This window comes from Candida albicans, chromosome R (assembly GCF_000182965.3).
Source record: "Candida albicans SC5314 chromosome R, complete sequence".
Taxonomy (NCBI): domain Eukaryota; kingdom Fungi; phylum Ascomycota; class Pichiomycetes; order Serinales; family Debaryomycetaceae; genus Candida; species Candida albicans.
Window position 1 is genome coordinate 1,347,531 of NC_032096.1, and position 24,819 is coordinate 1,372,349.

The following is a 24,819-nucleotide window of genomic DNA, read 5'->3' on the forward strand; positions in this document are numbered from 1 at the left end:
TTTATTTTATTTTTTATATTTGTGTTTGTGTTTTTTAACCGCATATTGTGCTCCAATAAAAAATTCAAGTGACAATGGAAAGAGCCTTGGTTATTCATCTACTTTCTGAATGGACATTGATTTGGAAAACCGCTTTAGGAGTCTTATAATTTATAACAACAACTTTATTATGAGTCTTTTTTTATGCTTTTTTAATTTTATTTTCATTTTTTGATTATTTATTTGGTTTCTTTTCCTCATAATGATGCTCCAATAATATTCCAAACAGTAGTAGTGAATAGCGCCTAGGTTAACCATTCTGTTACCCGATGATGATGATTTTGTTAACCGCTTGAGGAGACTAATCTTATATAACAAATCTATTATGCGTCCTTTTTTGTATTTTTTAATCTATTATTTATATTTTTATATTGTTGATTTGTTTTTTTAATCGCATAATGATGCTCCAACAAGCTTCCATAGGAGAGATGAGATTCCTGGTTCCTTAATGAATGAAATGGATTTTGAAAGTTGATTGTGAATTAGAAAAAGAAGAAAAAAAAAGTGGTATAAAGTTGCAAAAAAAATTTGGGCGCCAACAAGAGTTTAAATAGTTTTGTAAATTTTGTCACAAATATAAAGAATTATTGAGTGGAGCTAAATAAAGTTGGTTGCAAAACTTGTCTGTGTAACTTCACAAATAAATTTAAGCGCCATATTTTAACTAAGGTAAAACACAATTAACGAGCCTATTTGTATTCATTACAACAGTAATAGAAGCAGATTATAATGTTCTTCTTATTTAAAAGGCACATAAAGCAAAATTGAATTGATCCCATAGTATTTAAAGTCAATAGTAGTAGTATTCAGGAATAAAACAAATGTTCATTAATTATATTACATTAGTGCAACGTCGGCTAAGTAGAAATAATCCCGCCTTGTACATTCTTGACCAGCTGTTGAACCAACCTGGTTCCAAGAATAATAATTATAGTCGATAGTGCCTAAATTATCAATAAAACGTCAATGAATTTCATATCACCCACATATATGAGATGCACATATAAGGTATACGTTAATATGCATATTTTTTTAGTATGGAATAGCTAAGTAGTAAGGATAACACAATTTAGCTTGAATAGGCTATAGGTGCCTGTAACCATTTGAAACAAATAAACATCGTTGGAAGAAACTGTAGTGGCTAAACAGAAAATGAATAATTACCTCTTGTTATACAATAATGCCAAATTTACCACAAACAAAAGACATGCTTATTATTGTCTGTACATATTTTCAAACGCTTGTGGTGGTATTGTAATACTCTTGAGATTGCTATAGTGTCTCATACCTGTTATTTGACAACTGGAATACTCAATAATGTTTGTTTAGCAAAAACATAATGATTTTATTGTATAGTGTCTTCTGTATGCAACAATCCCTCCTATGATATACTCGACAACACGGCCAAAGTAGAAGTCAACAATCCATTTCCTGTAAGATCTTCACTTTCAGCATTCCCCAAAAATTGAGACGTCTCTCTATCCCCACTTCCAATTCCCTGTTCAGTAATAAAAACTTTTCGAAAAGAAACAAGTAGAAGGTCATCTATTCTAGTAACTGTGCTTCCATTAGGACCTCTCATAGATAACTCATTCAAGTGAAGTTGCAATGGTTGAAATATACTTAGCAAATAAAACCTAACATAAGCATTATAATATTTCCATGCGTTCAATATCAAAGCTTGTAAAGATACTTCCGATGAATCGGCAGTTTGCAAGTTATGACTCAATAAAGCCATCAATTTTTCAAACAAATTCGATAACTGACGGTAATCAAAATCCTCTACCTTTTCACGACCCAAGCTTGATACACTGGATCTTGTTTTCAGTCTAAAACTTTTATCGTGGTTGTGCTGGTGTAAACAAAAACTCTCCTTTACAAAATTTGCAATTTCTTCAACGCTAGTACTCAATATTGGACGCCTCTTACCCTTTTGACCAGAGTCGGATATTGAAAAAGATGGGGTAAATAGTGGTTTCAAGTAATGATAAAGGTTGGAGTATATCTTATTATCTTTGTCATGATCTAATTCACTTTCGTATATGCCCAATCCTACTTCGGTTTGGTGGTACTTGTTTAGCTTATTCTGAATAAACAGATCTGCTGGCACAAGCATTTTCTTATGAATATCCAAAAAGGAACTGTTTGAATGATCCAAATTGGTTTCTCCATCTTCAATTGAAATATTTGGGTTGGTGAAATTATATATCTGAGCTAGTTCAGGATTGCTGATTATTGAATTCGAGCTATTTGAGGAAAGACATAAAGTTGTCTTGGATGCTTTTGACAAGTCATCAAACTTACCGGACAAAGGTGTCATGCCAGTCGCAACCTGGTTGGTGTCTCGTTGAAGGTTGCTGCCATTATGATGGGATCGATGAAACAAACTATGAAATGTGGTACTCATGGGTGAGCTCATTGAGCTCTTTCTTGGTTTAGTCATCTCATTTAACAGATTACCACTTATTACTTTCCGAAACGAAGAACTGTCTTCGCTTATTGTGCTACTAGTATCCAAAAACAAATCTGGTTTCCGACTGCTTTGATTCTTGGGAAACTTCAACTTTTTGGCAATTCTCAACTTATTGCCACTAACACTCTTGCTTGATTCAGATGGAGATGTAGATTCTCGGAGTGTCTTTGGTGAGCTATCATCATCGCTTGAAGAGGGATGAATTGAAATGTTAGATGATGACTTATTTCTAGTGAATAGCCTGGATAAAGCATTGCTTGTTTTGGTGGTTGAGTTAGTTAGGTTTGACGAAAACGAAGTATTCGTATTTAGTTTCCTCAAGGTGTTGAAGTCGACATTAGCAATTTGTGAACTAGATGGAGCACCACGTATTTTTGTTGATGTCGAAGCATTCGATTGTTTGAATATCGATGAACCCGGAGACTCTTGCTTAGGGACTTCAGACATTGTACAATACAAAGCAAATTTCTTGAATAAAGTATCGTGGTGATTGCCAAGCCTTGCTCTCACCTTATAGATGGTTCAAATTGGGGAATTTTAACAATGATTCACGTAAGGAAAAGTGGGATTAGTGGCGGTGCATCCTGAGAATAAAATCGTGTCAACAAAAGTACACCTTTAGAATTGAATTCAACTTTTGACGACTCTTTTTTTCTTCTCGTTTCTCTATTTACCTAATATCCGTGAAACGAGTTATCGTGAATGATACAATACCACTAGCAGTCTTCATGGTCAACACAAGTATTGAATGTGAATGTACAAGCTAATGTAGTACCAAATATTTTCTAGCTCAAAGCCATTCCAAGAATTTCTGGATTGTTTATATTTCTCTAACTCCCTCGTCAAAGTAATGACGCGACACCACTCTTATTATTTAAGTTTATGGTGTCGTGTTTATGTACAGCATTGCCTGCCTCGCGTGTATATTTTTCAACAATAGTAGTAGTTACGCCAGAATAAATTTTCGTGTTTTCTCAGGTGAGTTATTTATAGAATAAGCTACACAAAGGTGATTTGTAAGTCGCGTTTCTCTTGATTATTAACCAATGGTGTTTTGCAAAATGGTATCTTACACGATCAATAGAGAATACACCAAAGACCTATTGAAATCAGTATGAACTATCAGTCCTAATAAAACCTATCAAGAGTGAGTCCAGCAGCCTCAGAAGCTATTGCAGATACTTAGCTGTGTAAAATATATGTAAATTTAGGCTTTCAAGATGGATTGGTTGGTTCAATTGTTTGTTACTGCCAATTTTGTGTCACATAATTTTTACTCTACATTTTGTAGATTTTTGCAAAAATATTGAACTAAACTTTACTTTCATCTCTTTGCAATTACTAAATAATTCCAACTTTGAATCTAATTACCCCCAAAACTCCCTTAAAGCGATTTGTTTAATCAATTGGTTATCTCCAATGGGATACTTGACTATAAAATAACACTATCATCAATATTTTGAGTTTCCCAGGGCCTATTTTGATGGTCAACTATGGCTATCAAATACTAGTCCACGTGATATAGTCATTCAATTTGACTCTTAGTCACAAAATATTTACGAGTCATCTTTACTTTACTGGTAAGAACACTACTCCTGTTGTACACTACCTATTGTCATCGCATGATAAATACGTGTACATTCCATTTCTATTTACGTGTTTGTTTATATTTCCTTTTTTTCATGATATACGCCAAAATATTTCAATACCACCATCAGTTATCCCTTTTTTGCTCATGACATTTCCTTTCCTAATAGTTTAAACTACTAAAAACAACAAAAAACTTGTGCTTCACCTTCATTCAATTTATAGTAGTCAATACTGTTGAACCATGTCAGATAGTTTGTGTGTAAATGATTGCCAAGGTAACTAACATACCCAGATATACCAACCGTTTCCAAGTATAGAACATTAGCAATTACTTTCAAAATGTATTAGAATGGTGTATTCTAGGAAAAATTCCTGGTCAATTTTGAATTAACAACTACTTTCACATCCCTTGTATTCAAAGAGTTCCCATAATATTTTATTACAATTAAATCAACATAATGACAACCACTGAAACATTTCAGACGGTATTCAGAGTTAATAGTTCAAAGTGATTTATATCTAAAAAGCTTTTAACTTGGTTTACTTCTATTTAAATTCAAATAATAAAGTTCAAATAGTTAGAAAACTTTTCTACTGGGATCAATGTCCAACTAACTCCCAGACTGGAGACTACTGATTACTTTCAAAAGTAGATTAATAGTGTCTTGCTTCCAGCTAGACCCTTCTCAGAGTATATTACAGAGTACATTAATTCGAAGATGTGACATATACGGCTCCAATTACATATCATTATGGCTACCAGATGACAATTATTGTACATAGATCTGTTCAAACTCATTACAATTGAATCTAAAGCACATGCTGGATATCAAAGAAGTATAAATGAACAACTTAATAGACAAACTAGCTCAATTTCTAGACATGTAAATTCTACGAGCACCACCTTTGATTAGGATAAAAAAACGGCCTTTTTTGTTGTAGCATCTCCAATCATTCGCCTACCTCAATCACCATCTGTGCGTATAATAAACATTTGTCTTGGCTTCAAAACGGTATTAGTTTGGTCTTTGTAACGCCTCTATTGGTCGAGCAGTAGTCAAAATAAAAATACGAGTGATTCTTAACTATGGCCAAAACGGCCTTTTTTGTCCCACGGTATGCAGTTGTATCTCTTTTCTAACAGTATCCCACGGCTTTGACACTCACATTTTGTGGTTCCAAATCGATACTAGCCTTGTCATTAACTCATTCAAATTCGATCTTCTGTCAACAATATACATAATTTTTCCGTCTTAACTATGGACAAAACGGCCTTTTTTGTTCCACAGGATGCAGTTAAATCTCGTTTCTAACAGTTCTTGCAGGGATAGAACTCATAATCCAAAGGTATAAATCGGCACTAGTTTGATTTTTGTAGCGTTGAATTTGGTCGCGTAGTTGTGATCAGACATAGCTGCGGCTCCCTTAACTATGGCCAAAACGGCCTTTTTTGTTCCACAGATAACAGTTGTATTTCGTTTCTAACAGTTCTTGCAGGGATAGAACTCATAATCCAAAGGTATAAATCGGCACTAGTTTGATTTTTGTAGCGTTATTTTTCATCGCGCAGTCTTCAACGGACATCACCGCAAATTCCTTAACTATGGCAAAAACGGCCTTTTTTGTTCTACAGAAAGCAGTTGAACCTTGTTTCTAACAGCTCTTACAGTCATAGTACTTACATCTTATGGCTATGAATTGGCACTAGTTGGGTCTTTCTAGCATCGAAACTGACTGTGTCAGCCTTGGCGGAGTTAATTTCACATTTCCACGGAGAAAACATTTTCTTCAATAGCTCAACCAATTCTGATCCGATTCATGCCTAATTCACACCCAATACTCTACATGATTGTAGCTTCAAAACGGCCCTAGTTTGGTCTTTGTAGCACATGTGGTTCATCAGTAATCGTTGTCTATCCACTATGCCCCGGGCACGACCTTTTCTGCTCGATGCGAACTTTTTGCCCTCAACCAATGAAAACAACACTGAATAAATCAAAACTCTCGGATGCAAACACTATAACTTGACTCTACAAATCGGCACTAGAGCCACCAAATACCAACTTCAATTGGTTGTGCTACAGAAAGGGGGTGGCCTTAACTATGGCCAAAACGGCCTTTTTTGACCCAGAGATGGAAGCTCAACTCTTCTTTTGACCGGTTTAGACGGATTTGAAAATGTTTATTGTTGGCTATAAATTGACACCAGAGCCACCAAATACCAGCTTCAATTGGTTGTGCTATTAGCAAACGGGGTTACCAGGGTGCTCTTAACTATGGACAAAACGGCCTTTTTGCTCCTGCAGCACCCAACTAATTGCCGCTATTAACGATTCTCTCGGGTTTTAAAACCACAACTGTAGGCCACAAATCGGCACCTGATTGGCTCTTGTAGCCCTCCTCTACCTCCCACACTTCAACTTTCCTTCTTAACTATTGTAGTTTGGATTTTGTGTCGTTTTTTTTGGTGGTCAATGCCCTAGAGAATTGTAAGAATGAGTATTTGGGTTCTATCATGCTGGCCAATGATGCTTCGTATTGTTTGTGGATCAAGTATGATACTTCTGAGCTCTGGCTATCTTGTGGTAGTTCTTATATTGTGTAGAGATCAGAACTGATGATTTTATTAGAGTTTATAATATTAAGTATGGGAAGGTGGTTGCTTGGTAGCATTTTTGTTGAAATCGATGGTGGAATATTTCGATCTCCAATATCTGTGTTGTTTTTCTATCTGATATTCTCAAAGTTACGTTAATGTTAGATCGGGAATGAGAGAAGGAAGTGAGAGAGTGGGGCGTGCAGGGGAGGGAAAATGAGTGTGGTAGTATCTTCTCTTTCTTTGTCTGAGGTATTCCCGAGAATGCGGAGATAAGAGTACTTGTGGCGGGATTGTGCAGGATTTTGTATGGGAAAAATCACGTGACACGGAGACGGAGATAAGGGTCGTGTACCCGAGCCCAAAAATACATAGTAAATTTGTTAGGAAAACGGAGATTAGTTTGTGTAATTTCCGAAGGGTGCGGAAATAATTATTGCCATACAAAATTATTTTTCTTAGTAAATTTTTCAGTACTTTTCTAGCGCTTAGATTTTTGCTAAATCTATTTTCTTTCACAACTATTTTCTTACACCCAATTTAATCAATCTCATTAGTACACTATAAGACACAACCATTTCAAACACCACAAGTAATACAATACAAATCCCAAATAATACAAAACAAATCCCAATTAATCCAACAATTGTTTATTCGAATTAAGATCCTTTTGAAAATGTATTAGCAATCCCATTAACGCCATTAGTTTCAATATATTGTGATAGCGGCTAGCGGTTTCCAGTTTTTGTTTCGGCGGAATGTCTGATTTATCTAGTCCAATCAAGAGAATGAAAGAGAGATATAATAGTGGATCATTATTATTCGGGAGTTACAGAGAGAATTGGTCAATGGCGTCAAGTTATAATAGGTCATTTGGTATTGTATTTTGAAGTTCCCATTAATTTAGACGCTGGTCCGTTAATCTACCTAATATTCATATTTCAAGTGATATTCATAAATCTACAATGGGAATTGTGTTTTAGAGTAATGTGTTTGGCAGAACTAGTCACACTTGGTATTGGTGTCATAGTCGTCTACTTGGTTTGTTGTGTCAATTGTTCCAAAATATTGTCTTTCTGAAAATTGGTTTAGTTATAGTAAGAGTTGAAGCTTGATAATATTGTTGATTGGACACATTAAGACTTATTTGAAGTAGACCCAGGGAGTATTAAATGACTACAGAGAAATGCATACCGATTTGCACTTTCAGGAACAAGAGTGAGACCATGCCATATTGTCCCCCTTATTTGTCACAAAGCATTAATTGATATAAGCTTGGCTTTTTCATTTCGGGAGCCATATTAGTTGCCACATTTTGAAACCTCATGATTGATATTTGGAAGTCACTTTAATTATTTTGCTAGAGATTGAAATCTGCCAAACCATTGAATTTTGCATTCAGAGCATAATCAGATATTGACACTTTATTAGTTTTAATCAAAAGCATTTCACATACTATTGATATTTAAGATGGTATTGATTTAGGCTTGGTCAGAGAAAGTACTGAAGATGACTATAGTGTGTTGGAAAATCGATTATACCCAGGTGTTGTTGAATTCTTGAAAATTATGACAAAATCCAAGTCCTATATATTTGCTGAATAAATATTTTAATTTTGTTATGAAGAGCAACAAAGAATTGGTTACTACTATTCACAAAGCTAAATTCTTAGAATTAGGTTATGGATTGGTTAAGACTACTTTGGTACTGTGGATAATGCTTTTATACCTGCTGTTCCCAATCCATGACAATTCATTGTTTTGGCCGTATGGTTTTATCCTATCCAACAGTGGTGCTGCATTAATAGATGTCTTGGATTTGGTTCCAGTGCTAGCTTTTGGTAGATGATGTTCTGGATTTGGCCAGATTGTTGTCACCTTGCTTTGGTTATTGAAGCTAAGAACTCAGAATTCACTTAATGGTAATTCCCATTTTATGATTCAATGCATCTTTTTTGTGGTGACCGACAGATGAATACTGAAATGAATTGTTCAAGGAAGCTTAAATTAGTTATTTGCATTGAAATTGGATATGTTTCTGAACGGGATATGTTGTGGACAATATCAAAGAGTGGTTTTTTTAAACTGGATCAGGATCCAATCTTTCCTAGTCACCTAGCTATAACAAAAGCCAAGTAATTGAGGTCATTGCTACTTTCGCATGGTTGATGTTTTAGGTAATAAGAATTCAAAATGAATACCATTGGATTTGTCCTGTGACATGAAGGATAAGAATGAGTATTGACATTTGGAAACTAAACTGATATTCCACCAAGGAGCAACAATTATGTCGCTGGTATCTATAACATTTGGAATTTCCCTAGCCACAATCCAAAGCCCCAGTCCATGAGAATATTTTGTTGTACTGCTTCTATCAGGAAAATCCCTGGTCAAATAAAGGAGAATATTAGGAGATTCTTTACTAATTAGTAGAGTATTGTATCCTCATCCATGTTGATTTGCTAGATTGGTTTGCCTTCATACATGTTGGCTGTACACCAAAGAAGTGTTGATAAGAGAGTATCATCATCGCAGAATTTGGTTAAGGGAAAGTGACGTGAATTAAACTGGTGCTGATTCATGGCTGGTGTGATAACCTAATATGGTTGTATTATGCACATATTGACTTGGTTATAGTCATTGACTGGTGTTGTTATTGTTAGGTTAAGATAATGAAGGGCCAACCAACTACTATAAATTAGAATTATTTAAATTGGATATCAAACTTGGGGTGTGTTATATCGAGAGAAATGGGAATCTAAGTCTACGTTAAAAGCCCATTTAACCCATTGGAAGTCTATTGCTAGTTGTAGTTATATAGAATTTAATGTTTACTACTATAATAAATGTTCATAGTCAGTAGTATAATATAGACATTACTGTAGTTTGTCAGAATTAGATGATTCTTATTCTACTTGCCTCAGGAAACACTTTCATCGGTCGTTGTCTACTGAACTAGGTCTAAGAGACTGATTTTATTTGGAATTCTAGTTCCATAAAGTTTTTATGGTGTGCCACTTTATGCGGATGTCTACGTTCAAAAAAAAAACAGCACAAAATCTTCTCCTACATTAAAATTTATTCTTACCTATTATCCACCTTACTCTCTTATAAACTACATGAATCAATTAAAATGATATATACACTCGAAGATAGATAACATGGTATTGATAAAAATATGTTTTATCCTGGTTCTCTGTATCAAATATTGATTGAAAAATTGGGTGTTCCAGTGTCAGCAATTATAAATGCTGCCCGTGGTATTTGACGACTGGCAGGTTGCCATGATTATTAATAATATCTTCTACTACTAATGAATCAAAAAAAATACTCATGGATTGTCCTTTGGTAGTCTAAGAACAAGTTATGTTTTGTCTGATTATCAAATTGTGATGGAAAGTGTCAAATCTGTTACAGAATAACTTGGGAAAAATCGTCTAAGAAATCTTAGTTAAGAAGGTTCTTACAACATTTGAAAATTGTTCATTCATGAAATTTTAGAAACATGACTTCTATCAGTGATAATGCTAGTGATGAAGATGTATTCAGTGGTGGATTTGATTATCCCAAGACCACTTGTCTATGATTGAGTATTAAGAATGAGAGTCCCTCTAAATTCAATGAAGCATGGTTTACAAATTGGGAAAGAATGTCAATAGTTCTGTCATATTCACTATCTATGAGATTATAACCATTTCTTTTGAGGTTGTTAGTAACAAAATGACAATGATTGTTAATACTATTAGTGCCAATAGAGTATAGATTCCACTGGCTGCCATTTTATCAATTGAGTACATTTGATTACTTAGTGCTTCCCTTTGGAAAATCAATCAAAATGGCATTGATATAATGTTTAAGAACATATTCACAATTAATGATGTTATTTTTAGTTTGATCCAGGGGCTATTCATTTCCATTTTCCAACCAAGTTACGATAGATGATATGTGTTTGGACACTATTCGCATACTACCATAACATTCACAGTTATTTGTGTTAGACATAAGTTCAAGGGATATTCACTTAAAACTTTGTAAATTTGAAATCGCCCCAAATACTTGTACTGGCATAACAAAAACAAACTGATATCTCAACAGCAAAAATAAAATTAGATGCACAAATTTGAAAAAAAACAGCCTGTAAAGCTATTTGGTAATTAAGGAGATACCAGCTTGTTTGAAAGAAGTATTAGAAACGTTTGGCAAATGGTGGGATTAATTTCTATTCTGTTGTGGTATCCTTTCAGGATCTTTCCTAAGTATCCCCAAAACAAGCAGTGCCAACAATCAAATTTCAATAGGAAAGTCACCGCTAACATCTTCATGGGGATGAGCTAGATCTAAAAATGTTTTGTTGTCTTACACAAGTAGAACGCTTAATGTTAATGGAAGGAAACAAGAAGTAGGATACAAGGATACCTATAACATTCTAATCAGAAGTTCAAACTGGAAATGACCCATTGAAAAAGAGAAACAACATAATCAATCAGATTCCTACCTTAACACGAATGAAATAAGATTGAATAAGATCACAATAAAAAACCGCAACCTTATTCTGTTCACAACAAGGTCGACTTTATTCACATTGTGGGTCTACTTCTATTCCAATTTTACTTAGCAAAAGTTATACCTTTCTTTTCCCAATTCATGAACAATAGTGGTCATCTTAAATGATTGCTGCTTTCCCATTTTCATGTCAACTCTTTATTGTTTTTAAAGGGTACTGTTGGGGTTTTCTTTCCTTTAGTTCTATTTGTCTACACTATGATCATACTATCAACCAAGTATGCAATCGCTACTGTTGTTACAACTAACCGAAGCATCACAAAGGAAGTACAATCGTGAATAAGCTAATAGCAAGGCTTGATTTAGTTTGATCAGATGTTTTTTGGCTATATTAATTAACTGTTGTATTTTTACCCTACACATACATATCTGCAGGAATCACACAAAATTGTCCAATTTACATACTTAAGGATTCCCAAATAATACAACTTGCTATAACTCATGAAATAATGAAGTTCTTTTAATACTATTGGTACCGTTATTGTCAGGAACTGAGGCAATTTATGTTCATGTTAAAAACAGAAATATTTTTATTTCAAGCTGTGTGAACTTTACCCGGGGTAAGTGTTAGGTTTTTTGATTTGAATTCCCCAGAAACAGTTTTTACTATAGCTCAACCAATATTTGTGCTACGTTAAAATGGCAATGATATTCGAAATCAGCGGGTCATTTTCTATCATTTCATGTTATCAAAGCCAAAATCTAAATTTTGAATTTGTTAGTGTTTTTTTTTGTATGGGGATTAGCTTCATTTTGCATTTTCGAAAAAAAATCAAAAATTTTCCAAAATTTCAAACTTGCTAACTTAAGAGTTCAGAAAAACGAAATTTTGCCATAACTCAACGAATATTTGTGCTCTATTGAAACCATAAAGATATTTAGAATCAGGAGCTCAATCTCTATCATTTTATGATATTAAAAATGATAATTAAATTTTAACCTTTACCCGGATATTTGCCAGATTTGTTGACTTAGAAATCCCAAGAAATGTATTTTGTTATAACTCCACCAATATTTATGCTACATTGAAATGGTAAAGATATTTGGAATCAGGGACTCATTTTCCAGCGGTTGATCTCATAAAAAACCAAGGTCATATTTTTGCCTTATAATATCTATGTAAAGCCTACCCGGCTATGGTCTTTGCGAAAATAGAAATGAAAAATATGGCAAGTTTACCTGTGTGAACACTACCCGGCTATCGTCTTTGCGAAAATTTCAATTAAAACCATCGAAAGCATATGGTCTGAACCCTACCCGGCGATCATCTTTGCGAAAATTTGAACAAAAACAACTAAAACTTGACATTTAGACCCTACCCGGCGATCGTCTTTGCGAAAATTTGAATAAAACAGGTTTTCTGGTGGTTTGCAGTTTGTTTTACCTTCCATATGTGATGAAATTCTCCATAGAAAGCTCTTTTCCTTGTTATTATGGTATAAGTGTCTTTAATCTACACAATCAGATATTATCATTCACAAAGCAGGTTTTAAATCTAAAGAGATACATAATTATACTTTGTTCAATTGATTCGTTTTTATCATATTTAAGTTTGTTTTTATTGTCCTGTAACTCAATAATCATCCACAGTTTTAATACATCCTGTTACTAAGAACAGCCACTTTTTTAAGATTTAATGTTTTTATACACGCTGACAATCAAGCATAATATAATATGGTTTTACTTTGTTTTAGAAGTCAGGATTATAAACTAGATTAATTTGTCATTATACTCATTGATAAAAAATACATATCCTTTAATATTAGAACTTTGGTTAATTATATTTAGTTGGTAGTATATGTATAGGACAAGTTATTTATTTCTACATAGAACTATAGATCTTATTACTTTTTGAGGTATATACCAATGATGTTTCTTGATTGGTTAATGGGTAATTCCAATTAAAATATATCTCAATAATAGACATTTCATTAGTAATATGATTTAGAAAATAAAACTATATATCTTTAAATTGGTGTTGTTTAATTGTAGAATTCAGTGTTTTAGTGACATTGGTTGATCCATTTTCGTGAAATTTTGCAATTTGTTCTCACCCAAAAAAAAATGAAAACACAAATACAGAAAAAAAATTATCATTAGCGGCAACTTCTTATTTCTTTTTAAATCTTTAAAACTCTTTTCTAAAAACAACAACTACACAACTAATGAATACATATATTCAGTCTATTCAATCATCTGTTTCAATTCCAAAATGATTCAAAAATTCTATTTGAGTATAATATAATATGTTTAAACTAAGATAGTATTTGTCCTTGGAGTGAAATCCAATTGGTTGCAAATAATTATAACATGAAGTTATAAGAAAGAAGGATAGCCGCTTTATCAACTATCATCGTACAAGATTTCAATCAGTGTTTTAATAATGTGCTTCCAATGGTTTAATACTAGTCATCAATGATTTGAGGGGTAAAGTTCTATCGATTCTCACAAGTAAGCGCTACAAGTGATAGAAGTTTGTCATTTGAGTACAACACTCGACTAAATTTGGATAAATTATCAGTTACTTAATCAAGAAAAGAAAAAGAATAAGTTAACTCAGATTGTGGCAAACTCAATGTAATGGTCTATATTTATATGTTAGTAATGGTGACTACCGGAATTGATTGATGAAAATGGTGGCATTCTACAATAAGAAAGAGCTTCAACAAGGACGTTGAACGTTTTACCAAAAAGGATATTCATCACAAATACATGACAATAAGGATAATAATTATAAGTTTAATTAATTCATAATCAAAGAAGATTAAGAAATACAGAAATTGAGAATTGTGGTTTTATCGTTTTTCTTTAGTCTATGGAGAATCCATGTGTTCATAATGTAATTACCCAAACCACTAACAATGGAGGAGAAGAGTAATAAAAATAGGATCTGATTTAACTCAGGGATTGAAGATGTAAAACGTTGGTAGATGGTTAGTTGGAAGCCACAATTACTGATAAACTGCACTTAACGATTTATCAATTCCCTTTGTTCATTTTTTGACTCGGATTTTACAAAGAGATAATCAGGGGAAAGATGATAAGAATACCAGAGCTTCAAGTTTCCCCTCCACCAGATATATGCATAGGGAAAGTAATGAAAGAAAATACAATAACAATATCGGTATCGAATGCATATACATATAACTGGATATGTTACATTCAACCGTGAATGAACAATTGATAAGATTTAATTGTAATTTGATTTTGAGAAGAGTCGAAAAAAAGGATTCAGTGAATTTACACTGTTACCACTAACTTTATTTTGTTTTGATGTTTCTCCATACACTAAAAAGTTTCTTTTCCTTCCCTGTCCTTTGGTAAGAGTTGTGGTGTCTTGAAAATTAACTAACTTATATCCCTAATTCTCCCTCAAATACCTCATTTTCTTGGTTCAAGGTAATTCATTTTCGTATTCATATATGCACAACTTCATGCAAGCATTTGTAGTAACTTAGATATTGGGATATGAAACACACGATGGGGGTATTGTATAAAGTTATGTAAATGGGGAATTATCAAACATGTTTTAAGGTCAAAAAGAACAAAATAGAATTACTGAGAGTTCTTTAATGGCAAACTCAAGTCTAGATTCAATATTTGACTGTAACTATGTTATTGTTTTGTTTCTCGAAGAATTGACTATTCAATCTTGGAAAAGACTAAAAGGTTAAATATAAAGTATGAATTGTTACACACTTTGCAACCAACAAGAAGGAAGATGTTGGAAGGAAAAAAGAGGTGATTTTAAAGTCTTGGTACTCAGGGTAGCAAATTAACCTATCCAATTAAATGTATTATAATGTTAGAGTATGCTTGAACTGATGAAGCTCTTCCACTCAAAAGCCATAGTATCCGTATAAACAACCTATCAATCAGTCATTACTTATCCTTTTTTTTGATTTATTTTTAGTAATGAAAAAAAAATTGATTATTATTAAAACAGAGCAATAGACAATTAATGTAGCAATAACTTTTTCGGTCATCATTAGTGTGTTAATTTTTAAGCCTTGGGGGGAGATTAAACTAATAGTTTAGATGAATAAGTTCAACAACCTAAAAAAAATTTGAGATGGGATTTGAAACGGATAGATGATTGTGTGTCGTAAGTTATCGCTATGCGACAGACATTATTAATGTCTATTGTTTCATATTCTTCTTCTTCTTTCTCAAACAAAAAAAGAATACCATACATTCTAGAACATTTTGTGGTGGTCCAATGTACATTTTAGATTGTTCATTCATTCATTATAGTAATTTCTTATCTAATCTTGAGATAATACGATATACACAAAAAAAAATGCATACCATAGTACATAAAAACATCAAGAGATATAGTTATATAATATTATTACAAGAATAGTGGCTTTTTTTTTGATTTTATGCTTTACGTTATTTTTAGAAACAACTACTACAACAACAAATTGGCTTTGGGTTGTTCTTTTTTTTGATTTCCATTKGRACCAAAAATATTATTTTCTTCAAGAAAGGGAGAGAGACGAAGGGAAGTTAATGATAATTGTAAAAACAATTCTATTTAACAGAGGTTTGCATAATAATAATTTGGTATCTTGCACGAATTAGACCAACAGAATAAAGCAAGCAAGCAAACAAAGTACTTTATTTTTTTTTTAAACCTATATCTCCTCTTCTTCTTTATTTTGCTATTATCCATTTTGGGGGAGGAAGAAGAAGGGGGGGGGGAGGGGGTGGATGGAACTTCGTCTCCATATCCCGCCTTGTGTAAGCCACTAATTTTACATAATTAGCCCTGTTTTGATTTTCCATGTCTCCCCCCCCCCCCTGTCTATTAACATTAATATTAATTGAATATTGGTACAACTGACGAAATACTATGATAGGAGTAGAGAAAACAAATTTAATGTGTTGAATTATCAAGTGTGCTTAATCAGATTCTTTACTGAAACAAGGCAATTAATTAGTTGCTTTTAGGGGAAAATGTAAATTATTCGTAATATTGTTTTGTAAAATAGGTCCTGTCATCTAAACTCATCTCATCTCTTTCTATATTTAATAAATGGATTGGGCGGGAAGTTTTTTTTAAAAAATCTATACTCTTTGACCGTTGAAAGGATGGGGGGGGTGGGAGGCGTTGTGTAATGGCTAGGAGGAGTTGTTATTGTTATTGTGAGGGAATTTATAGAAGTTAAAAATAAAACGACACAAGGACTGGCACACGCACACGCACGCACGCAAACACGCGCAGACTCTCACACAAATACACACCCACCCACCACACTATTCTAATCTACATACACAAATTTAAAACAATAGAGAATAGAACGACAGAGAACAGAACGAACAACACAACAGAACGAACAACAGAAAACAAAACGAACAAGAAAAACTTGAAATTTTTTTTGAAACTTTAAAAACTACCATCAATCAATCACTCACTATCATCAACTAGTTAAGCACCAAACAAAACAAAGAACAAACAAAGAGAAAAAAAAATTACACCAAGAAGAAAACTTGTTGTCTTTTCTTCTTCCCCCTAAATTCTTTTTTTTTAATATTACATTTATTATCACACTGCCTTTTTTTATATTTCTATTTTATATATCTATCTATCTATCTATCTATTATGGGTTCTAATTCATCTAAATCAGCTCCAACATTACAAAGATCAGATACTAATAATTCCACAAGATCTACTAGGTCTAATAGGTCAATAAGACTGAGAAGGTCCATTAGTTCCATTAAAGACTCACAACAACAGCAATCAGACTCACAACAACAACAAGAAGAAGAAGAAGAGCAATCACAATCACAACAACGTCCACAACCAATATTATCACGAAATAATTCAGCAACTTCAGAAAATCCTATATTAATTAGACGTAATACTAATGAGACATTACAAACCCCCAATTTTTCCGACACACTATCGCCACATCTGCATCTGCAGCAACAACAACAACAGCCAGGTTCACCGTTGTCAACATCAATGAACGGCAATACTATTTCTCGTACATCTACTAATCATTCAATCATTTCAACAACATCTCACAAGTCATCACTGCAACAATCGAATTTACCTCTTAAAAAGGAAACAACAACTTCATCACTAAGTACAAATTCTAATACTATAGATATAGATTCATTAATTGATAAATTATTAAATGCTGGATTTAGTGGTAAACGAACGAAAAATGTTTGTTTGAAAAATACTGAAATTGAATTAATCTGTGCCTCAGCTAGAGAAATTTTTTTATCACAACCTTCACTATTAGAATTGGCCCCACCGGTTAAAGTTGTTGGAGATGTTCATGGTCAATATCATGATTTAATTCGAATTTTTTCTAAATGTGGATTCCCACCAAAGACAAATTATTTATTTCTTGGTGATTATGTTGATAGAGGTAAACAATCTTTAGAAACAATATTATTATTATTATGTTATAAAATTAAATACCCGGAAAATTTCTTTTTATTACGAGGGAATCATGAATGTGCCAATGTCACTCGAGTATATGGATTTTATGATGAATGTAAAAGAAGATGTAATATAAAGACTTGGAAATTATTTATTGATACATTTAATACTTTACCAATTGCTGCTATAGTTGCTGGGAAAATATTTTGTGTTCATGGAGGATTATCACCAGTATTAAATTCTATGGATGAAATTAGAAATATAGCTCGTCCAACCGATGTACCTGATTTTGGATTATTAAATGATTTATTATGGTCTGATCCGGCGGATACTATAAATGAATGGGAAGATAATGAAAGAGGAGTATCATATGTTTTTTCTAAAGTGGCGATAAATAAATTTTTAAGTAAATTTAATTTTGATCTTGTATGTCGAGCTCATATGGTGGTTGAAGATGGTTATGAATTTTTCAATGATAGAACTTTAGTAACAGTATTTTCTGCCCCTAATTATTGTGGAGAATTTGATAATTGGGGAGCAGTTATGGGAGTACTGGAAGATTTATTATGTTCATTTGAATTATTAGATCCTTTAGATAGTGCTGCTTTAAAACAAGTTATGAAAAAAGAAAAACAAGAAAGAAAGAAATCTACATAAAGGGGGAGAGGGTTGGGTATATATATATATGAAAACTTAGGAGTGTATTTCCTCACCCTTCCATTAATTTATTAAATAACCTAACTTAACTTAATTTATTATTAGAACTAGAACTAGAACTAGAACTAGTTATAGTATATAATTCAAAAGTTTGTATAATATATATTACCTATATGTATATGGATTTTACCAAGAAAGAACTGATCTACGAATACAACGGTATAAATGAATATTGTTTGAGTTTTCTTTGTAGAGAGAGCCCAGGGCTGGGGCAGGACGGGACAACTGCCCACAGACGGGCGAGTTTATTTACAAATAAGTACGCACTCGCACACGGACCAAAAATATCTACAAAAATCTTGACAACAGATTCATTTCGTGAACAACAAGTACAACAACATTTCTTGGTGTAAACAAGAAAGACACCTAATATCCAATAATCAATCAATAGTATCAGTGTGTTTTGTTATTGGAGGCAGTAATTTAAAAAAAATGCCAGAATCATCACAAACTGCATCATCATCAACAACAGCAGGTGCATCAGCAACAACAGGTACAACAGGAATACCATTAACAAATTTTAATTATTATTTTTTACTTAAAACGGAAAATATCGAACCATTAATAGATATAGTGAATCGAATTAATAAAGAAATTAATGATAATCAAAATTTAATTCATTCATTATGTTTACAAATTGATAATCATGGAAAATTTCCCGATACCATAGCATCAAGTACTAATACCAACGACAATTCTTCAACTTCAATTGATGATCCATTACGTTATTTACTTGAAGAGAAATATAACATAACCCGGAGTCCAAATCTTAGTCTGACCAATACTACTACTAATCTTGAAGATTATAAACAATCATTAATCAATGACATAACTCAATTACGTCAATTACAACAAAGTAAAAATTTAAAAAATCGACAATTTTTATCAATAATTGAAGATTATGAACAAGAATTAAATACATTTATATTACCAAATTTAAGAAATTTAATAATCAATAATTTAGATTCAAATAAACATCAAAAATCAAAAAAATCAAAAACATCAAAAGATATTTTATTAATTAGAAAACAATTTTTCATGATTGAAAAATTAATTTATGAAAAATATGAAAAATATATAATTCGATTATGGAAATTAATTAAATTTATTAAATTATTGAATAAATTTATGATTAAATTAAAACAACAACAATTAAAACAAAAACAATTGGAAATGATTCAAGAAGTTAAAGAATTGAAATTACAATTACAAGAAATCAAATAAAACAAAGAAAAGGAAAGGATAAATAGATTGAAATTGAAATTGAAATTGGAATTGGGATTGGAATTTGGATTGAATGGTTGATAAATTGAAAATTTTTTTTTCATTTTGGGTATAATTGGAATAAAGAAAAACACATTCAGATCGGAATTTAACACTTAAACCTCAATAAATGATGTATTTATACTACAATATTCAACCAGATATTATATTCATATTCCCAAAAATCTAGTCAGTCAATTGATTTTATAAATAAAGCATAGGAATGCAAAGATCAAGAAGGGGAGAATTTAGAAAGGATATTAGTATAGGGATATATTTATCTATATTTTACAACGAAAATTAGAAAGAGAATATAGGATAGAATAGAATAGAACAGGCAAATGGTATATATTGAATGGAAAAATTTCAAATATTAGAACTTGGATCAAGAAGTATTGAAATTCAACAATCTCCCTTCCCAAATACAATTTACAAGCTCCTACAAAAATTTACCAAAAAAAAAGAATAKATATAATATAAATCTCTAAGGAAAGATATATAAGTAAGCAGGAGGAGAAGAAGGAAGAACAAGGAAGAGGAGCTATCGTATGACACAATTTATTTATAAAAACCTTTACCTTTGGATTTTTGATAATAATAATAGTTTCCCAATTGAAAAAAGAGAGGACGAGGAAAAGAAGAAGAAGAAGAAGACTTGTATTCACTTGTCTTAAGGAAAAGGGCCTTATTACACTTTTGCAAGTCTTGAAAATCAATCTCCAATGTAATCCCCATATTACATATCATATCTTTACTCCTTTACTTTTATAGTTAAACACAATGATAAGAAATGAACTAAAACGAAATGAAACTTATATTATTTAAATAATCCCAACTAGMAMTAGAAATAGAACTAGAAATAGAAATAAAAATACTATTAAAATAAACACTGTCGTCACCCCAATACTGTAAAAACAGAAACAAATAGTATATATGTAAATCAAGTAGAACACTCATACTCAGTTTATATAACAAACGAGTAAAGTAAGAACACTATAAAAAAGAAACAACATCAAAAACATCACAAGACATAAGCAAATAAATAAATAAATAAATAAAAATACATTTTTCACATACTTTCTTCTTATTATTATTGTTATTGTGATATTAAATTATTTATCGTAGGTTTTTTCGAAACATACCCAGTAGCATTAGTAGTAGCCGTACTATTTGTATTTGTATTTGTATTTGTTGTTGGTGTCAGTAGTGGTGGAGGATCCAGTTTATTCACTACAACCATAGTAGTTTGTATTGTTTCAGTTGAATGTGTTGATTTAATTGATGGAGTATTATTATTATTATTATCGTGAAGTTCGATACTTTGGAAATTTAATTTATTGACCATTTTATCACCATTATTATTATTAGAATCAATTATCACATTTGATTGTGATACATCATTTTTATTCTCCATATTATCAACCATCATTGAATCATTACCATTACTCGTACCACCACCTGTTATGCTTGATACTGGGGGTAAAGTAGGAGCAGGTGATGCTAATTTTGGATCTTGTAGTTGTTGTTGTTGTTGCTCATTATTATTATTATTATTATTATTATTATCATCATTTAAAACTCCTTTTAACCAATTACTTTTAATATCTTTTCTATTATCACTATTAGAAAATATCAGAAAATCACTAACAACTGAACTTTGACGTTGATGAAAAGAATTTTGTTGATAACTACCACCACTAGTACCATTACTACCAGTAGTACCATTTGTTGAGCCCCAATTAGGATGAGGTAAATTACTTACTGAAGGTAAACTATTAGTAGTATTATTACTATAATTCGAATTACCCGATAATATTGAAAAATGTTGTGACATGGGTGATTTTATTGATATTGAAGAATTAGTGATTGTTGAACCTCTTGGATCAGGTGTACTTTTCAAAGTGGTTTGACTAAATGATTGATGAAATAATGGTGATAATGGACTAGCTAAATTAGGTGTTAATGAAGCTGCTGAAGTTGCTGATCTAGGTGGTGGTGGATAAACTGCATCTGATGTAATCGATGATGTCACCGTGTTCATATTGGTGTTGGTATTGGCATTAATATTCCCTTCATTACTAATATTTTCATTAGAATGAGTAGAATGTTGTAATGCCAATGGTTCGGGTCTTCTTTTAGGTGTAAATGCATGATCAGGTATTTTTAATCCTTGTTGTGATACGTTATCAGAAGGTTGTTCTTGACCACCACCCATTTGATGAGGTAATGGAGGTAATGGTTTTTGAGGATGAGCATTAATTTTAGGTGGTGGTGGCAATGCCATAGGATCAAAAGTGGTATTTGGTGGATATTGTCTATATGGATCCAAATAACCTGCAGGCATTCCCTGTTGTGGTTGTGGTTGTTGCTGACCAGGTACTTGTTGTTGTGGTGCTGGAGGTGGGGGTGGTTGAGGACCTTGATATTGATTATTTGCATAATATTGATTATGAAATTGAGGATATGGAGGTTGGAAGTTATACCCATTTTGTTGATGTTGTTGCATGTGAACTTGGGCTTGTGCCTGGGCTTGAGCTTGAGCTTGAAGTTGAGCTTGTTGTTGAGCTTTCTTCTCTTGTTGTTTCAATTTCTTTTTCAGTTTAGATCGTTCAATTAATAATTTACTATCACGATTATCCTTAGTTAAATAAGTTTCATAAGCATGTACAGTTTGTTTATGTTGACGTAAATTATCTAAACGACTGAAATTTTTGGAACAATAAGGACAAGTAAAAGGTCGTTCACCAGTATGTTTACGTTTATGACGAGCTAAATGTTCACTTCTAGTGAAGGACATATTACAACCAGGATATCCAGTACATTGAAATACTCTACCTTTACTTGATCTTTTTGATTTAGGTTTAGTTATTGAATTAGATGAACTTGATGCCGACGATTCAGCTGATGAATTAGATGACATAGTCGAATGTGTAGCATTGGTTAATGTCGGCGTTAGTGTTGGTAAAGAATTTACTACTGATGATAAAGTATTCAATGGAGGTGGTGCACGTAAAGGAGGCACGGCATAATATTGTTGATTTGCATTAATTGGTGGTGGTGGAAGTGGTGGCTGTCCATGTTGTTGTTGTTGCTGATTGTTGTTATTCAATTCATTAGTATTACCATTCGATATATTATTTGATATAGGAGGTAAAGATGGAGCAGGTATTGGTGGCAATGGAGGTAAACTATTTTGTGAATGAAGTGGTTGTTGTTGTGGTGGTGGTGGATACATCATTGGTTGTCTTTGATTATAAGCCATAGATGCGTGCTGTGATTGATGGGAATCGTTTTGAAGTACTTGTGATGTCCCTGACATGATATATATCGAGATAGTATTATTAATTATAGTTGTTGTAGTTGTTGTTTTTGAAAATTTAAGTTATTATTAAATAATATTGATAGATTTGTATTATTATAAAAACTTGATAAAATAAAATATCCCAACAATTAGAATGAATGAATGATTCAAAATAAATTTAATAAAATAAAAAGAAAAACCAATTCAAATTAGAATAAAAAACTTAAAAGATATAAACAACTTCAAACAACCGTATAGAATAATTTGATCGTTTGATTGAAGGAGACAAATTTTCAGGGGGAATATTAATTTCAAAGTTGGCAGTGACGGTGTGTCGTGTAAGGGGGGGCGGGACGTAGAAAAAAAAGGTAGTGTAAATTGAGTGAATTCTGCTACTTTATTTTTTTTTTCGTGCCTTATTAAATGTAAATGGTAGTTGGTTGGTTGGTTGATTTGTTGTGGTTGATTGATTGAATTAGTTAATTATTAATTGACTTGACAAACAAAAATAATTTAAGGGGGAAGAAAGTATGTGAATGACACACAACAATCTAGGAAAAGAAAAAAGGGGGAAATATAAATTAAAGGAGGGGAGTAAAGTGAAAAGTTGTCACTGGAGAAAACTTATTACTGTGTGTGTGTTTTGGTTTAATATAATATAATTCAAGTATGACCCTGCTCTCTTTTCTTTTGGAAACCTAAACGTTGTCAAAAGAAGTCAAAAAGCAAAAACGATTGAAAGTTATAGGAATATCCTCTATTATAATAATTGAATGGGAATTGTGTGTATAAAAAATAAATATTATTTATTAACAGGGAACGTGTGTTCGTTTTTTATTAATACCCTATAGTTTCTGGAAGTCTTTTAATTGACAGGATGATGTTAATGTTAATGAAAGTTGAAATTGATAAGTTAAGTCGTAGTGATAGTTGTTGAAAAAAAAAACAAGTTAAACTAAAATTGAAAAAAATAAAAAAATGGAATTGGAATTGGAATGTTGGTTGGTTTATATATATAAATATAGAAACTAAATTTTTTTTTTCTTTGTCTTTGTCTTCTGTCGTTCTCTCTCTCGCACTTTTTATTTTTTTTTTTCCTTCCTTCAAATGACGTGTGGAAGGCGGAGGTGAGTAGGTTAGAAGGGCGAGGGGGAGGAGGGAAAGAGGGGGGGGGGGGGAGATTTTCTAAATTAAAACAAAAACAAGGCACCAAAAAAAAAGAAATTGGGAATTCTATTCCTTTATTAAGTAAATGAAAAATGAAAAAAAAAAACTTTTCCAAGTAAACAACCCAAAAGTTTTAATAATAATAGTAATGGTAATTATTGTTGTTGAAATGGGAAATTGAGATGGAAATAAGTTGAAAAAATGTGAGAACCTTAATGTTATATATAGTATATATTCTTATGTTCATGCATGATATGCATACATATTTACGTGTAATATATAGTTATTGAACACAAAATGCAAGAAAGTAAATGCAAAAGGAGTGATTTCAAAAAGAGTGTAGTTGTTGTTGTTGCTGAACTATATACTAACCAACTAACAGTGAACTACATTACTAATGATACGTAAGCAATGCATAATTGATTAAATTTTATTTTGAGTGTCGTTTTCTCTCCTGGATTATGGTGTGCTGTCTGTGCCTTGAAAAATTTTACTTTTATTATTTTTGTCGTTCTTTACACGCAATTACACAAAACTCAATGAATTAACACAAAAACAACAACAACAATAAAGGGAGACAAAAATTGTTTGATTTCTTTTTTTCTTGGTGGTGGTGCTTTGTTTGTTGGTACCTCTTTCTCTCTTTTTTAATGGTCGTGTGTCCGTCAAACTTCTTGGTTTTGGCCTGATGTTTTTTTTTTTTTTCCAAGCACG

The 24,819-nt window shown here is 32.2% G+C and overlaps 4 protein-coding genes across 4 annotated transcripts, besides 5 other annotated features; 2 read left to right on the top strand and 2 right to left on the bottom strand. All coding sequences in view use genetic code 12, as the record gives it.

The window, feature by feature from the left end:
• Positions 1 to 5,023: part of a repeat region ((RB2-R) Repeat sequence of about 6 kb, part of the Major Repeat Sequence (MRS) on Chromosome R; MRS units are found on most chromosomes; may serve as recombination hotspots) that runs on past the window's edge.
• Positions 1 to 12,801: part of a repeat region ((MRS-R) Major Repeat Sequence (MRS) on Chromosome R; MRS units are composed of variable numbers of RPS units flanked by HOK and RB2 sequences; found on most chromosomes; may serve as recombination hot spot) that runs on past the window's edge.
• CAALFM_CR06380CA (uncharacterized protein) lies at positions 1,421 to 2,959 on the bottom strand (the record flags this gene model as incomplete). The annotated part of the gene is made up of 1 exon (XM_705170.2): positions 1,421 to 2,959. One exon carries the CDS (start codon positions 2,957 to 2,959, stop codon positions 1,421 to 1,423), a length of 1,539 nt encoding a protein of 512 aa, XP_710262.2.
• Positions 5,021 to 6,552: a repeat region ((RPS-R) Repeat sequence of about 2 kb on Chromosome R, about 60 copies are found in tandem repeats on most chromosomes; RPS units flanked by conserved HOK and RB2 sequences form Major Repeat Sequence (MRS); may serve as recombination hot spot).
• Positions 6,552 to 12,799: a repeat region ((HOK-R) Repeat sequence of about 8 kb, part of the Major Repeat Sequence (MRS) on Chromosome R; MRS units are found on most chromosomes; may serve as recombination hotspots).
• Positions 8,882 to 11,849: a repeat region ((Ca3-R) Ca3 region on Chromosome R; Ca3 is a large dispersed repeat sequence utilized as species-specific and strain-specific RFLP probe).
• Positions 12,802 to 16,865: 4,064 nt separating the features above from the next.
• Positions 16,866 to 18,314, top strand: PPZ1 (salt homeostasis regulator; the record flags this gene model as incomplete). The annotated part of the gene is made up of 1 exon (XM_707992.1): positions 16,866 to 18,314. One exon carries the CDS (start codon positions 16,866 to 16,868, stop codon positions 18,312 to 18,314), a length of 1,449 nt encoding a protein of 482 aa, XP_713085.1.
• A 492-nt stretch (positions 18,315 to 18,806) lies between these two features.
• Positions 18,807 to 19,598, top strand: CAALFM_CR06430WA (uncharacterized protein; the record flags this gene model as incomplete). Its single annotated transcript, XM_707991.1, has 1 exon — positions 18,807 to 19,598. One exon carries the CDS (start codon positions 18,807 to 18,809, stop codon positions 19,596 to 19,598), a length of 792 nt encoding a protein of 263 aa, XP_713084.1.
• Positions 19,599 to 20,733: 1,135 nt separating this feature from the next.
• BCR1 (transcription factor BCR1) lies at positions 20,734 to 22,956 on the bottom strand (the record flags this gene model as incomplete). Its single annotated transcript, XM_707989.2, has 1 exon — positions 20,734 to 22,956. The coding sequence occupies one exon, from the start codon at positions 22,954 to 22,956 to the stop codon at positions 20,734 to 20,736; it is 2,223 nt and encodes a 740-aa protein (XP_713082.2).
• Positions 22,957 to 24,819: the final 1,863 nt, after the last annotated feature.